The sequence below is a fragment of the Entelurus aequoreus genome, linkage group LG05 (assembly GCF_033978785.1).
Source record: "Entelurus aequoreus isolate RoL-2023_Sb linkage group LG05, RoL_Eaeq_v1.1, whole genome shotgun sequence".
Lineage (NCBI taxonomy): Eukaryota > Metazoa > Chordata > Actinopteri > Syngnathiformes > Syngnathidae > Entelurus > Entelurus aequoreus.
Window position 1 is genome coordinate 31,622,856 of NC_084735.1, and position 17,636 is coordinate 31,640,491.

At 37.4% G+C, this 17,636-nt stretch overlaps 1 protein-coding gene across 15 annotated transcripts in view; it reads left to right on the forward strand.

Moving 5' to 3' along the window:
* The window catches only part of phldb1a (pleckstrin homology-like domain, family B, member 1a), a 76,043-nt gene that overhangs the window by 41,035 nt on the left and 17,372 nt on the right, over positions 1-17,636 (forward strand). For 7 of the 15 annotated variants that reach the window (XM_062047770.1, XM_062047776.1, XM_062047771.1 and 4 more), the window contains 15 exons: positions 4,865-5,065; positions 5,133-5,264; positions 5,338-5,475; positions 8,316-8,444; positions 8,904-9,059; positions 9,131-9,241; positions 9,310-9,402; positions 9,510-9,614; positions 11,385-11,507; positions 11,636-11,779; positions 11,929-12,069; positions 14,043-14,159; positions 14,234-14,300; positions 14,405-14,549; positions 14,691-14,781. In XM_062047770.1, coding sequence (XP_061903754.1) covers positions 4,865-5,065; positions 5,133-5,264; positions 5,338-5,475; positions 8,316-8,444; positions 8,904-9,059; positions 9,131-9,241; positions 9,310-9,402; positions 9,510-9,614; positions 11,385-11,507; positions 11,636-11,779; positions 11,929-12,069; positions 14,043-14,159; positions 14,234-14,300; positions 14,405-14,549; positions 14,691-14,781 — 1,893 coding nt within the window. The remainder of the gene's footprint in view (positions 1-4,864; positions 5,066-5,132; positions 5,265-5,337; positions 5,476-8,315; positions 8,445-8,903; positions 9,060-9,130; positions 9,242-9,309; positions 9,403-9,509; positions 9,615-11,384; positions 11,508-11,635; positions 11,780-11,928; positions 12,070-14,042; positions 14,160-14,233; positions 14,301-14,404; positions 14,550-14,690; positions 14,782-17,636) is intronic. The other 8 variants (XM_062047778.1, XM_062047779.1, XM_062047777.1 and 5 more) reach the window with 8 other exon arrangements.

Below are 17,636 nucleotides of genomic sequence, written 5' to 3' on the forward strand. Positions count from 1 at the left end.
ACAGGCTGCTGGTCCACTAACATTTTCATTAATTACTATTTTTTATGTAATTATTTTTATATTGTTTTACTTTCTTTTTTATCCAAGAAAATGTTTTTTATTTATTTATCTTATTTTATTTTATTTGTAAAAAAAGGGCGTTATCTTCAACAGACCAGGTTGTCAATGAAATTAGATTTGTTTAAAGGGTTTTTAAAAAAAGGTCCTGTCCAGATAATGTCCAAGTCGGACTCAGCAACACACACCTTCATTCATGTACACAGAAAAAAATTAGGGAACACAACAGATTGCATATAATTTATAAACAAAATTACATTTTCAAAATAAGCATTTATGTACAGTCCAGATTATGTCCAGGTCACTCAAATTAGGGAACACAACAACAGATATCATATAATCTATAAACATAATTATACTTTCAAAAGTTCCTGCTGGCCCCACTATGGACTGGACTTTCGCTGATGTGTTGGACTTTCACAATATTATGTCAGACCCACTCGACATCCATTGCTTTCGGTCTCCCCTAGAGGGGGGGGGGGGGGGGTTACCCACATATGCGGTCCTCTCCAAGGTTTCTCATAGTCATTCACATTGACGTCCCACTGGGGTGAGTTTTCCTTGCCCGTATGTGGGCTCTGTACCGAGGATGTCGTTGTGGCTTGTACAGCCCTTTGAGACACTTGTGATTTAGGGCTATATAAATAAACATTGATTGATTGATTGATTGATTGAAATAAGCCTTTGAGGACTTCTCATCTTTTTTTTAATGTTTTTTGGCATCATTATCGTTTTCAACCATGTAACTTTCTAAAGTTAGAAAATACTGAATAAATGTTTTAAAGAGAGTAATACTAAGTGAATATCTGTTTTTGGCCTTAAAAATAAACATTTTACGGAGTACTATAATTAAATGGACTAAATCATGATTGTCAATGAACTCTCCTAAAATAAAAGAAACCACATTAAGCTTAATAAACAAACCAATCCTTAAACACATTTTTTCAACTTCCACCCAAAACAAAGACACAATATGACAATACCAAAACAAATGCAGGGTGGATTCAGACTCCTGACAACAAAATCGGCAATCATCTGACTCTGTCATATTCCATCATTTTAACATTTTCCCTGTGGGCAAGAAGTTATAAATAATTTTAATTTGAAAATAACGATTTTGCACATCGATAGTAGTTTTATAGATTAGTTTGAATATGGCATCCCATGGCAACGGGCAGTCAAAAAAGTCCTCCCATTTTCCATATGTGTTGTATGGGGCAGCCTTCAAAGATTTCTTTATTAAATAAAAATTATATATTTTTCTATTTATTTTTGTTCCTTTTTGCCAAATAGAATTTCTTATTAGAGGTTTACAAACTAATAATTTAGTAGTTCCATAATTAATTATTTGTTTCCATCTTTTCCCAATTACTCCAGTTAGTTGATAAAATGAAAAGCTTGAGCAAGCATCACCATACATAGTTCTAAATTCATCATACTTCAGCATTTTACCATTCTCATTGATAATATCATTGACAAAAATGATTCCTCTTTCAAACATATTTTTCCAAAAGAAAGGCTTTCCATCTATTACAATATTAGAGTTCATCCATATTATCTGCTGCAAAATATCGTCTCTTTTTTCTGGCACATAAAATTGAAAACACCACTATGAGTGGATTGTTTCCTTTATGAACCCCGCCATGTTTCCCAGCAGACTCTCTACATAAGAAAAATAGGAGGGGATCACTTGTAAAAAAGAATACCATTTCTTTTGATACAGTACATGTTTTTTGTCCAAAAGGACATTTGTGTACCACTCAATGTTTAAATACATCTTTGGAACAATTGATGCTTTTAAAGACAGACACATAGCTTCAAGGTTGAGAAGTTTCAGGCCCCCATATTCATACTCTTTGTACAAAACCTTTCTTTCAATCTTTTCTGGTTTGCCGTTCCAGACAAAATCAAAGACCCTCCGCTCATAAATCTTAAAAAAGTTTTGTGATGGAGCTGGTAATGACAAAAACAAATAAATAAATTGAGGAATAATTAACGAGTTGGCAATAGACATTTTACCATACAAGGTTAGGGATTTCCCTTTCCATAATTGCACAATTTTGTCCAGCTTTCTTAGTCGATTATCATAATTTACTGAGCCTAGATCTTCCAGATTTTCTGGGACAACAACACCAAGTATGTTAACTGGTCCATCTGTCCACAAAACAGGCACTTTGCATTCCATTCGAAAGGACGTTCCCTTTAGATTTCCGATCCTTAACATTTTACATTTATCATAATTAAGCTTAAGGCCAGATTGCTGTGAAAATATGTCCAAAAGATTAAGAAGGTTCCGCAAACAATGAGGAAAAATCTTATCTTTGTGAATCAGCCTTTTCTGACATGAACTTCATCAAGAACAAACACAGAACACGCCTCACTGATGCACATCTGCAAGACTCACTCAGAGTTGCAGTGTCAAGTTACACACCAGAGTACAACACACTAGTTAACAGCATGCAATGCCAGGCTTCCCACTAACTGACAAAGAAACAGATAACAGATTTGGTGTCCAGTTCAAAGTGTGACATGATTTAAAAATTTGAGAGTTTACTTTTGTATTTTACATGAGTTATTATTTGTACAAACATGGTGCAAAGTAATTCATGATTTGTTCAAAAATGTTAGTGGCTAGCTAGTTAAAATGGGATATTGTGATTTCACAAGACTGTCTTAGAAGTGATCATTTGAAAATGTTCAATTTGAAAAATGTGCACTTAGAAAAAATAAAAAAATAAAGTGTTGCATATTGATATTTATCTGTTTCTATATATATTTATTGTGAGAAATCATTAAGATGATCAGTGTTTCCACAAAGATAAATATAATTAATTATTAATAATAACAGAGTTAAAGGTAAATTGAGCAAATTGGCTATTTCTGGCAAATTATTTAAGTGTGTATCAAACTGGTAGCCCTTCGCATTAATCAGTACTCAAGAAGTAGCTCTTGGTTTCAAAAAGGTTGGTGACCCCTGGTCTAGAGGGCTCTCATAATGTTGAAAAATGTATTTAGAAGGTAGTAAACAGCTTTTTTATGATGCTACATCTATGTAAATATCAAATTTATAATTAAAGGGGTCCTACGATCATAATTTTTTGATACATTTCAAACACTTCCTTGCGGTCTACATAACATGTAATGGTGGTTCTTTAGACAACATTTTGCAGATAATATGTTTTACAGACCGTTACAGACTGCTGTCTGACCTACTATTCAGGATACACCGTTTTTGTGGGCAGTTTTATTTAGTGTGTCCACTTCAACAGCATCTTCTCCATGCCATCTGTGTTGTAGTTTTTAGCTCTTCCATAGCGAGGTTACTGACAGATATAAGTTAGAACTATACACCTTCTTGTATTAGAAATGTCAACAGCACAGGATGCATGTGCATGTACGAGCCAGTCTGTCCCACAACAACAAGATAGAGGAGATTGAGGCTCTTATTGACTACAATACTGACATACAAGCACTTTGGGTAAAGCTCATATGGATTGTCCGCTGACGTGACGCTTGGAGAAAATTCCAAACGGCTCGTTTGGAGGAAGTTAGGCAAGATTGATTTTTAAATATCTCCGCCATGCCTCCATGGTGTAATTTCAAAATTTCATGACAGATGCGGATCCGAAAACCTCAAAAACAAGTACCAATAGGTAAGAAAAGTTGGTTTTGCATAATTGGGCCACTTTGATGATTTCCACTTCGCTGAAATACATTTATTGCGGTCATGTACGAAACCAATTAACAGCGATAAACAACGTTTTATTGTATAAAATTTTGAGAAAATAATACAATCGGAAATGACGCAATATGTTATCATTTAATTGCCAAATAATGTATTGTGATATATATCAGGAGGCTGCAAAATATATTGTGAAATAGATTTCATCGGCCATATCGCCCATTCCTAATGAAGACAAGCAGTATAGAAAGTGGATGGATGATATACTACTACTGTAATAATATATTAATGATGAATTATTCAATCTTTACTTATGGTTCCCTGCCTGGTGATTACATAATTACAAAATGAAGAAAAAAAACAATTGAATGAACTGAACCCCCCAAATAGTGCAATCCAATACATTTCTTCTTAGCAACCTTACCAAAGTCTGGTTTAACTATGTCCCCCCCCCCCTCCTGGGACTAAACACATTGTCTTTGGGCATCCTGCTATCAGGTTTCAGCCGTCCAGGCGCTGTGGCTGTGGATACATATATATATACGTATATATATACATATATATATATATATATATACAGTATATATATATATATATATATATATATATATATATATATATATATATATATATATATATATATATATATATATATATATATATATATATATATATATATTTTTAAACAGTCAATGGCGGGCCCTGCGTTTCCCACACAGGACGCGTAAATGTCACGTTCAACGTGAGGCCATCTAGAAGGCCTTACTGACAACAACTCGTGATCTGATTGGCTATCGCAACTGTCTGTCACTGTTCGTCCCCGTTTGCCCGCATTGTTGATTCTGAAGGCCTCTAGGAGATTTGGTACAGCATGGCAACATAAGATAGCTGAATTCTGATTGGATACAAACTAAAACTAAAAACAACAGCACTGGAACAAGCATAATATGACATGAAGAGAATATGAATACTTTTGGATATTTAAGGACAGTAAATTAAAAAATAATTTTATCTCTAACTATGATCATGATTTCTGGTTATGTTAGGCCAGCAGAGAAGGCCTTGCTGGCCCTGACGGCACACCACTGTATACAGTATATTGATGTATCCCCCTCTCTTCTGTAGGAGAGACAGAGGCTGGAGACCATCCTGAATCTGTGTGCGGGGTATAACAACGAGGAGAACGCCATGGAGCTGGCAGAGGTGGTGAGGTGCGGACTGCTGAGGGGCGCTCGAGGTGAAGGAGGAGAGATGCAGCGGATGAAGGAGAACGAGGAGGAGAGGCAGGCCGAGGAGTCGAGCAGCACAGAGAGCACTCATCAAGAGGTGAGTTCTGTCCATCACAAGTCTTCTGCTCCCTCCAGGTATTTTATAACAGTTTTTATCAAATCAGTGTGAGGAGGTGTCAGCCGGTCAGGACCAGATGCACCTTGAGGAGGAGAGGAGTAAGATCTTGGCCAGGGTGGATGACCTGAGGCACAAAGTATGCGAGCTGGAAGAGCAGCTTAAAGAGACCAAGCAAGAGGTCAGTGGTGTTTTTCATACAACTTTATTTCCAAGATGTTTTGCACATTTTGACTTTTTGTCCGTTCTCTCAGGTGGAGATGGAGCAGGCTCTGCTGCAGGCCGAGAGGCAGGCCGAGCAGGAGCAAGTGGAGGCCGAACGAGATCTCATCGCTCAGCTGCACCTCAAAGTCAGCCAGTTGAACACGGCCACACAAAGGGAGAAGGACAAGGTTTGCACTTACACAGACACATTGTGCAGAATAAAAACACAATGCACGTGAATGTTTGTCATGTGCCAAAAACATACAGACTTCCTCAGGTTTTAACTGGTGGCTTGTGTAGTGGCTGAGGGCCTTTGTAACATGCAACACATTCTTGCTTTTGTTCATTTGAAATCTTTCTCACATGCTTAAATCTGATTTGACTGACACTTAACTGCTTATTCCAACTTGATTGAGCTTTTATTTTGTTTCATTCCATGAATAATATTAATAATGCATTTCAACCTCTAACAATACCTTTAACTTTATTGGAGAAAAATGCTTGGTTGCATGACTTTCAGTTGTCTTTTTTTTTTTCAAGTTTTCTCTGATTGACGTGTGTAGACTAGGGATGGGCTTTTGAACATATTTCCTAGAAAATTGCTACTTAAAAAAAAATATTATTATAATTAAATAATGTATATTATTGTAATTTTTAAAACATTTTAAGACAGTCTTTAATAATATTTGTCCAACTTTAAACAACAATCTAAAGGGTAGTACAGAATGGTAAAACGACAGACCATGAGCTCATCTAAACTTTAGCCTATCCTGTATTTATTGTTGTTAAAAATATGAATATTTCAACTCCTGACAGCTGTAAACATATATGTCAAAATTAAAAGCTTATGCTTTGCACACACAGCGACACACTAACTCGGTCAACTTGAGGAACCTCACTCTGTTAACTTCCTACTATAGTTGATATTGCATATATATTGCACTTTGTATTCTACGTAACACTAACCTCCAAAATAATCTTTATTACAATAACTACAATGTAGTTTATTAGGTCTTTATCATAAAGATAGCTAGTCTACTCGGCACCATGAGTTGAATATCCCATTTTCTGTACCCTTCTTTACCCGCACTTTTCCTTTCCTGTTTTTTTTTAACCGTATTTCAACAATCATTTGCATATTTATACTGTAATTTATCTTAAATAAAGAAAAAAAAACTCTGGTGAGGCCCCCTTTATTTTTTGGGAAATTACCCTTAATTTCAAATATTACCAGGTATGGTGCTGGACGAACATTATTTTGATTCACACTGTGCGGATATTATACTATATTATAATATACTCCCCTTATAATATGTAAAATGGAACAATGCTAACACCAGTAACGCTGTCCTATTTACTCATTTATTACGACACAATGACTGCTTTGAAGAAGCAACAAAGTTAGTGATGACAACTAGCATTTTGGAGAGAACTGTATGTTTTCTGACATATTGGTACCTGTTTTTGTGTATTTTAGTTTTGCTCAAGTCCCGAAAATTTAGAATCTAACCGTGGAAGTATTGCAGAAATATTTATAAAATAATCTTGCCTTCCTTTACACTTCATCCAAATGAGCCGTTTAGAATTTGGTCTGTCTTGTGACGTCAGCGGATATCTCCATATATGGTAAAGTTTTACCGGAAAAGCTTTGCACGAGTTTGCCATTGTACTCTGACGTTGTAGTCAATAAACTCCTTATTTTTCTCTATCTTCTTGTTGTGGGGCAGACTGGCTCGTACATGCACATGCATCCTCAGCTGTTGCCATTTCTAATACAAAGTAGCGTCCATTTCTTGGATTTACAAAAGGTGGTCCAGCCAGCGTCTGTTCTCAATAGGTACTTGGCGCCATATAGCCATTCTCAAAGAAAAATCCTCTATACTTACGTTGATTAGGCTGTACGAACCATTCAAATCGCAAAAAGGATAAACGTTTTTTCAGAGTTCCTCGAGAGGTAATCAAGAAAGGCGGAAAAGTACAATATTTTACGAAAAACAACGAGACAAACTTAAAAGACTTAAGCTTTTACCAAAGGCAGCAATCATAAACGAAGCTTTCAGAGCATACACAATGTTGACATCTATAGTTATATTTCAATAAAGACAGGGAAAAACATGCCACTTGTAAACGGCGCGTGCAACAGCAGCAAACATGGCAGCTTAGACGCAAAGTAAAATCATGAAATGCAACCTTACCCAAGCAAGAAAGATGCATATTTATTCGGGACTCGGAGTGTCTTGATACCAATTTCCTTGACCCAGTCACACACAAAGAAGTTGTAGACCTCCATGCTTTTCTGTTTGATGTGGAGCACAAGATAGTTCGATATGGTTGGGATTTCCACCAACGAATAATCCTTGGTAATACTCGACAAATCTTTTTTTGAAAAAGTACAAGGATAGATTCCATTGCATAGTTGGATTTTTTTCTCGCATCTGCTTTTTGCAGGAAGATCTAGGCCCCTTGCCCTCTGTTTGCTGCACAACAGCCATCTTGGCTTGGTTGACCGCCACAGTTTTTCACTTCCGGGAAGAAGTCACGTGTCGGAATACAAGCAATAGTTCAAACTTAGATCTGCCAGTAGACTCCATATTGAAGCGCTAAAAACGACAACAAGATGACGGGGAGAAGATGCAGTCCAAGTGAAGGCATGTAAATAAGACCGCCCACAAAACGGCGCATCCTGAAGAGGCGAAGACTGTCTGTAAAAAAAATCTATGGAAAATTTAGACCAACGAACCTCCATTACATGTTATGTAGATCATAAGAACGGGTTTTAACTGTAGAAAATATAATATGACCCCATCCAAACATTCACTTTCTCTTAGCAAAGATTTACCTGTACTTGTACTTTTTACCTTCCGTCTTCTGAATTGGTGTCGCACTCTGCTGGTTACTCACAAATATTGCAATCTTAATGGCTTAATTACTTCTGCAAAAAGTGGTATGTTTCATGCCCATTCCTAGCGTGGACACAATCGTGTGTGTGTGTGTGTGTGTTTGTGTGTGTGTTTTCATGTGTTTTTAGGGCAGGGCTAATGTCTCGGCTGAGCGGAAGGTCCTGGAAAAGCAGAGGAATGAGTACAATGAGCTGAAGAGGCAGTTTGATAAGTGCCCCTTGTCTCTAAGGGAACAGTTACAGGAGCAGCTCAGCAGGGTCAGTGTTCTCACGCAGCCCACTGGCTGGCAACAGTGAGTTACCATATAATGAACACCAAAGAAAGTAGACATTGTAACCCTGACTGTTTCCAAGCATTCAAAATCGACCGATTTATGTGCTCTTCTATTTCTGCCTGTTATTTAAAAAAAAAAAGTTTATAGTCAATACCTTTTGTAAGTATACAGTATGTCTATACTGCAGGTTTTGCTTTTGCTTTTCCGGCTGCTTAGCTTCTGCTGTCATCAACATCATTAATCGTATTAACACTTTAGCTCTAAACGTTTGCATGCATTATACTACTGTATTATAATCCCCTTTAATCGAGTAATATTATCAGGCACACACATACATGCATGTGAGCGCATAAAGACAGGGATTAGGACAGACAGATGGTTATTTTATGTCAAACGATGGACAGCACTCCTCGATTGATTCTTCCCTAACTTTTACGGATAGAAAGCAGAAGCTATGGACTTCGGCACCAAGCAGTTTGAAGAACTGGAGTTCTGCCAGCTGGAGGAGGAGAGCAGTCTGGAGGAGAAAAAGGAGACTCAGTGTTCACAGTTTCTTCACGAGCAAGCAGAATATCACTGCAGCGTTGCCAAGAGGAAGGTGGGAAGTCCATGAAAAGCAACTACTACTGGAGTAAATCAGTAACTGACATCATGCATGTGTCTTCGCAGGAGAAGATGGCCGCGCTGGAAGCTCAGGTGGAGCAACTGGGCATACAAGCTACTCATGACTGTGACAGGTTGGCCAAAGAAAGAACAGCCACCTTGCATCTATTAAACAAGGTACTACTTTGTCACATACTAATTGCAACTTCTGCACAATATGCACACTGCAATGTTCTTCTTTCTAGGAGCAGGACAGGTTATGTGCCCTGGAGAGGAGGTATCACACCCTGACCGCTGGTGGCAGGAGCATCCCAAAGACCAACAACAAAACGAAAGAGGTAAACAGAAGTGCATGAGAGGTTGTTGAAGTGGAGGAGAGCTGCTCACACACAAACAACAATCCTTTCGTGTTTATTGTGTGAACTTAGATGAGCTTTTTGAACAGGGTTTACTCCATATCAGCGAGCCTGACCTTGTTTATGAGGAACCTTGTCCCTCCTCTACCTCACACATCCACTCCCCTAAAGTCTACCCTGTTAGGCTACAGGAGGTAAAAACAAACCACATAGTACAAAACAAATATGAAGAGTTCCAAGCATGCTTATTATTAGCATATTATATGTAGTGTTTGCGTTCTAAATCCTCAAGCCGCAATGTTGGGAACACCTGCACAATTTAAAGAGATCCAAAACAAGAGCTGCTTCTGTTAACAATTAGTTGTTGTAGCAATGAATACGGCTGATGTTCCTTTATACATAACATTATCATATTTAGTACATGAGGTGGTATGTTTTGGATCATATGCTCATCCTTGCAAGATTTTGGAGACTAAGAATGCGTCCTTTCAAGGTTTTTTCTAGCGTATTCTCCACTGCTGTTGAAATTGTGAAGGTGTTGTTGTATGGATAGCATAGAATAGGATAGACTTTATTAATCTCACAATGGGGTAATTATGTTGTTGCTGTGTAGAGATAAAGGGGCCACAAACATAACGTAAAAAGACTTGAAAACGTGAGGGAAAAATCAAAGAACACAAAAGACACAATATACAAAAAATAGCAATAAGTAATACAGATTTTACTAATCAAGTGCATGTTTTTGATAGCAATGCGTGTGAAGCTCTGACAAATGTTGATGTCATTTAATTTTTTTGCTGAGTCAAGTGCCCTGTATGTGTTGGGGTTTGCAGATGTGTATACTACACAGTGTTACACAAAGGGCTGTTTTTTTGGAGGGGGGGTTTTGTTTGTATAATGACATTGTGGCATATTGCAAAAATAGGACAAAAAAACAGCAAAAACTTAAAAAAAATCAAGTAGAAAATGCTGAAGTGTTGTTACTAATAATTAATGATAATGCTACGTTTAGTTTTTTTGCCGACGTTTTAATAGATTTTTCAATATGCAGCTTTCAGAGAAAATACGTTTGTAGTTCAAACACCCTGCAGTAGGGAAAGACTTTGCAATTTGATCTAAGTAAGTTAGTTAGTTGAATAAAAAGAATCAATAATCAAGAGACATTAAATTTGGTAGAAGGGTGATTTAAATAATGTTGCCACACTTGTGCTGATCATGTGAGTTGCACTGCAAAAACAAAAACAAAATAACAGTATTAAAGAACTAATATCAGCATCCATCAATCAGGACACTTTATTTCAATTGAAGTAGCAAGTCCTTTTAAATTGGATTTGATTTTTTTAAAAAGCAAAATAGTGAGCTTAAATACCGCAGATTATAGTAAATATTACTCCAGATAACTTTATATTGTTTGTTACGGTCTGTGTTTGGTGTTGTTGGTTTGGGCAGCAGGCTAAGTGCAGGTTAAAAACAGTAATAGTGCAACAAGGAAGTGCACAAAAAAAGCAAACAGGCACAGGAAGCATAGGATAAATTAAGCTGCACATTGAGGTACAAAGTAAAATGCGCCAGCCCTGGCATAGAAGCATCGTAATTGGCAATTAGGACAGGTGTATTGAACAGGAAGTGGAAGCAAAAATGAGTGCTGGACAGGAAATAATACATGAGATCATGCCACTTGTTATTGTTTTGTTTTATTTGACCTTGATTGTGGATATTTAATATTGTTTATATCATATATAATGTATATACAGTATATATATTATTTTGTCTAATGTCACCCATAGTAAACAAGAAAACTTAACAACAAACACTAACATGGCCCCTGATGAATGTTTTTGTTCAAGCAGCTAGAGCTCTTGTTCCAGATTAAATTAACTTGTGCAGGTGTCCTTAATGTTGTGGCTCATGTTGAGCTGAGCCATCCTCAGAGTCTGTCTTTGTGGTGTTGGCTGTCGACGCAGGAGTACCTCAGGCTGTGTGATGTCTATAAGATGTATGGAAACGCTTCTGTGCATCCTTCCTCTTCTTCCCCTGCTGCCCTCCACCGCCTACCCCTTGCTGTAGCTGACGCTGTGCCATGTGAGGTAGAAAGCCTGGCTGAACTCTGACATACGCTCTGTCAATCGTCAAATTAGATGTCTAGAAGTCCAGGAGTCTTTTTTTCTACCCACTTTCTGCTCTTCCCCTGTTCTCCTTGTGTGTTCATGTGAAGGACTACATCACGGTCAGTCAGTTAAGCCACATTTTTGGCATGCAGAGACTTGACTCCTCTTCCTCATCTATTGCATCATTCCAACTTGCCTCCTCTGACTCTACCTTCACACGCCATCCAAATTCCTCCCTCCTTTCTGCAAAGGTTTGTTTTGCATCTGTTGAACTGCTTACCTTCCAATGCTCATCTCTGATATCTAATCCTAAATGATCGGCCCGTGTTGATGTTTACACACACATTATTATTTCTGCTTCCTCTATGTCCTTTGGCTGTGCTGCTTTTCACCACTTCAGAGCCAGCCCGAGCTGAGCCGGAATGCAATGTCTCCTATTAACCTCGAGCGCTGGTATCAGGACATCATGGCTGCTGGAGAGCAACAATCAAGTCCTCCACCGCTGCCTGCAAAGTCTTTTTCTGCACGCAGACACGGGCAGGTAAACTCATGTTAGGTGATGCACTAACAAAAGAAAAAGTACCTACTGCATTGTTAAAGTATACTAAAACCTTACGGCTGAGATGATATATGACAAAACAACACCAATACTTATAAACTCAAAAGCCAAATAAGGATTTTTTTGAGTCAAGTCAGGTTCTTATGACAATATAAATCATAATAAAACCTTTTCAAAACAGGTTACAAAAGCTCCGCTTGGCTGCTGAAGTACGACTTATACATGCAGTGTTGGCCGAAAAAAACTATTTTTACAAACCTCACAAGTGTTAATAAACAAAGCAACTCCAACCCAATCCCAGCTTTACAGTACGTCTATATAGATATAGACATTTACAAAGCAATTGAGCTTCAAGAGGTAGTCACCTGAAAGGGTTTTCACATCGGAGGTGTGCTTGAAACTCATCGAGAGAATGCCAAGAGTGTGCAAAGCAGTAATCAGAGCAAAGAGTGGCTATTTTGAAGAAAACTAGAATATAAAACATGTTTTCGGTTATTTCACCTTTTCATTCATAGTTTTGATCCCTTCAGTGACAATCTACAATGTAAATAGTCATGAAAATAAAGAAAACGCATTGAATGAGGAAAAGGTGTGTCCAAACTTTTGGCCTGTACTGTGTATATATGTGTGTATATATATATATATATATATATATATATATATATATATATATATATATATATATATATATATATATATATATATATATATATATATATATATATATATATATATATATATATATATATATATATATATATATATATATATATATATTAGGGCTGCAACTAACGATTAATTTGATAATCGATTAATCTGTCGATTGTTACTTTGATTAATCGATTAATAATCGGATAAAAGAGACCAACTACATTTCTATCCTATCCAGTATTTTATTGGAAAAAACAGCATACTGGCACCATACTTATTTTGATTATTGTTTCTCAGCTGTTTGTACATGTTGCAATTTATAAATAAAGGTTTATTAAAAAAATAAAATAAAATAAAAAAATAAAAAACATTTATTAAAAAAAAAAAAAAAAAAAAAACCTCTGCGCATGCGCATAGCATAGATCCAACGAATCGATGACTAAATTAATCGGCAACTATTTTAATAATCGATTTTAATCGATTTAATCGATTAGTTGTTGCAGCCCTAATATATATATATATATATATATATATATATATATATATATATATATATATATATATATATATATATATATATATATATATATATATATATATATATATATATATATATATATGTAAAGAAAACGCATTGAATGAGGAGAATGTATGTCCAAACTTTTGGCCTGTATGTACAGTATATATATATATAAACATACATACATATGTAAATCAATTTTTGAAAATTATGAATCCAGTTGGAATCAGGGTGAATAAAAATCGCGATTTGGATGTGAATTGATTTTTTGTGCACCCAAAATGTTTGTCTCCAAGGGCCAAAGTGAAAATGTACCAACAGGCCACAGGGAAATTGCTTATATTCTAAGCTTACAGCAACACCATGAGTGAAGAGTTTAGCCCCATACCGCCATTTATAATATAGTAATCTAGCCCATCACTTTGGCTAGATGGCAACTTGGTAGCCTAGCAGACATGCCATTGATGATTGTGTGAGCCTGTAAGAGTTCAGCATGAATGTGTATTACATTTGGAAAGCCACCCTTTGACAGGCCAAAAGATAGATAGATAGTACTTTATTGATTCCTTCAGGAGAGTCCCCTCAGGAAAAACGAAACACCTTGGTGGACCAATTTTGGCGCGTGGGCCGCATTTTGGGCACCCATGTTTTAGATAAACAACTGCCCAGCATCTTCTTTTATTGCAGTCACTTTTTTCATTGATGAAAATCTGTCCTGAAAATATATTTGGGTCGACACAGTATTTGGCCTGGTAGAGAATGTATTGTCTGTCTGTTCTTTCAGTTACTAAAGTCCAAATCAGACGGGGAAGTTGGACAAACAGTGTTGTGTCCTCCTGTCAGTTGTGTTATCTCTGCGTCTTCCTCCACTGTGACACACCAGAAAATGTCCTCCAACAAGGTTAGCATGTTGTATTCACACGTCAAACAGAATGGTTGATGTCAGGTGTTGTGATGCATCTCTCTGTCTCTCAGGGCTTACAGTTAGCACTGAAAGATGTGTTAAACCCACTAGACATGGACTACAGGAGGCTGAATATAGGTGCTTTAAATATTATGTGGATACGTAATATGACAAACTGTAATTACTTGACGTAATCAGTAGAGGGCACTGTGCACATGTGACAGCTGACTTTGCTTCTACAGATGCTTCTCCCACAGTGCATCACTCCATCCTGCATCACCATTGTCCACCTGGAGGCACACAGGCGTATGACACCCTGAGCCTGGAGAGCTCGGACAGCCTGGAGACCAGTGTCTCCACCAGCAACTCAGCATGTACCCCAGAAAGGTGAGAGACTGTTTCCATGGCAACACCCCTACTTTACCCTATATGTCAGGAGAAGGGTCAGTGCTTCCAGTGCCATGGCAACAACAGAGTTTCCTTTCTTCAAGTCAGGATATATCCCCAATTGTTTTTGTTTTGTTGTAGTGCTTCTGGATTGGAGGCCCAAAGGTTGGAAGAAATGGAGAAGATGTTGAAGGAGGCACAGCAGGAGAAAGCCAGGCTCATTGAGCACAGAGTAAGCTCTCACAAGTTATAGTTCAAGAGTCCTGAATAGCTTCCTTGAAGTGAATATCATAACGTAACATAGTATAACATAACCTAACCCAAAGTAAAATAACGGATAACAAAGCAATATACCAGGTAATATAACACAACATAAATGCTGACTTAGCTTCGCCATAACAAAGAATTATGTAATATTGTACAGCATAAAATATGCATCGCGTCATAGTATTGTGACCATCTTAGGAATGCAGAAAATGGTCAAAGGTATTGAAGCTTTGTCGGGAGGTTACTTTATGACTCCCTCATTCAAGGTACAAAGCAAAAATAACAAACACAACATGTAACATGTAAATTAACACCTACCATATACAAATGACTATGCTAACTATTTACATAAATCATCCGCAAGGCATACTTGGAAGCTGGCATCGCGGCCACAGACATTACAGTATAGCATAGCATACCCTGTAACGTAGCTTAGCATTGCATGCCCAGCAACATACCATAGCATGTCCAGCAACATAGAAAAGCATACCCTGTAACGTAGCTTAGCATTGCATGTCCAGCAACATAACATAGCATACCGAGTAATGTAGCTTAGCATAGCATGTTCAGCAACATAAAATAGCATGTCCACCAAAAAAACATTACATAACAGTAATGTAGCTTAGCAAAGCATGTCCAGCAAAATAACAGCATAGCAAAACCAGTATTGTATCTTCGCATACAATGTTCAGCAACATAGCAGAGCATATACCCAATAACATGTGCAGACAAATAAAATAGCATAGCATAACCAAATAACATAGCATAGCATAACATGTCCAGAAAAATAACATAACATAGCATAATCAGTAACATAGTTTAACATGGCATGTCCAGCAACATAACATAACCAATAACATAGCATAGCATAACATGTTCAGCAATGTAAAATAGCATAGCATAATGATAATTTAGCTTAGCATAGCATAGCATGTCCAGCAAACTAACATAGCATAGCATAACCAGTAACGTAGCTTAGCATTGTATGTCCAGCAACATAACATAGCATACCGAGTAACGTAGCTTAGCATAGCATGTTCAGCAACATAAAATAGCAGGTCAGCATAACAGTAATGTAGCTTGGCAAAGAATGTCCAGCAAAATAACAGCATAGCAAAACCAGTATCGTATCTTAGCATACAATGTTCAGCAACATAGCAGTGCATATGGGTGAGGGCGGACCTACGTCACTTCCGCCTACCAATCCCCTAGCAACCGGGAATTCGTTGAAAACAAACCAGCTCACAGCGAACACAGCAATGACAGAAAAAGCATTTAACGAGCGTTGTGGCTTGGAAGTCGGCGTTAAATCCTTCATTTACGCATTTTTACTTATTCTCATATTGTGTGAAAAAACAGAAATGTATTATTTGCGTCAGACTCGTCTCAGTGAACTTTAAAGCTTCTCAGGCTTAGCTTAGCTTGCTAGTTAGCTTAGCCTGCGCGCTACTAAGAAAGAGACGCGGAAGTTAACAACAAGATCAAGTGTTAGTGTATAAAATATTGAGAGATTTGAGGGATACATGTATTGTTTAAGTACAACTGTTCTTCGCCAGGTGTTCTTTGGCCGCCCTGGCTTACGTTTTCCCTGTGGTGTCCATCTTAACACTGCCTTTGGTATCCTCTCGTTGTCCGGTTTTCGAAAATAGCTAGCTAGGCTATAGACTATATAGTATATACCGCATGTTATTTTTGTACAACAACAACTTCAGCTGTCGAACGTTATAAGGTAAAAATTCAACAAGTACAACATTAGCACGGACGGTATAGCCAAGTTGTGGTTAAGAAGGTGGATTTTTGTTCCTTATATTTACCAGAATTGAAGTGATCCGAACACACGATCCGGGACTTTGGGGAACTCCAGTGAGAACCGTCCTCGTTTTCCCAGTGTAAAGCTGCGAGCCATTTGTCTCGTCTCTGTGGGCTTTTATCGCGCTTTGGCAGAACAAAATACAACCTTTGTTTTCCCTGTTTCCAGTTGTGGTTAGCACAACCAAAAACAACACAGTTTTTCGGCATTTTGGAGGCAGAATGACGGGTTTAACCAGCGTAGGTTGACAGGTTAAAGAGTAATGGCAACGGTTTGTTTTCAACGCCAGTCTCGTTGCTATGGCTCGAAGAACCCGTATGTAGCTCAGTTGCCCGGATGTCGGCCCTCACCCATACACAATAACATAGCATATCATAGCATGTCCAGACAAATACAATAGCATAGCATAACCAAGTAACATAGCATAGTTATGTTATTTGGTGGACATGTTATTTTATTTGTCTGGACATGCTATGATATGCTATGTTATTGGGTATATGCTCTGCTATGTTGCTGAACATTGTGTGCTAAGATACGATACTGGTTTTGCTATGCTGTTTATTTTATAACATGTCCAACACGTTTTCATAACATTTCCAGAAAAATAACATAGCATAGCATGTCCAGCAAACTAATATAGCATAGCATAACCAGTAACATAGCTTAGCATAGCATAACCAGTAACATGGCATAACATGTCCAGCAACATATCCAGTAGCATAGCATACCTTAAGCATAATAATAATGTAGCTTAGCATAGCATAGCATGTCCAGCAACACAATATAGCATAGCATAACCAGTAACATAACAGTGTCCAGGCCCAGCAACATAACATTTCCAGTAGCATAGCATAGCATGTCCAGCAAAATAACATAGCGTAGCATAACTAGTAACATAGTTTAGCATAGCATTTTCAGCAACATAGCGTAGACTATAGAATGTCCAACAAAATAACATAGCATAGCCTAATCAGTAACATAGCTTAACAAGTAAATAAATAATAAATATC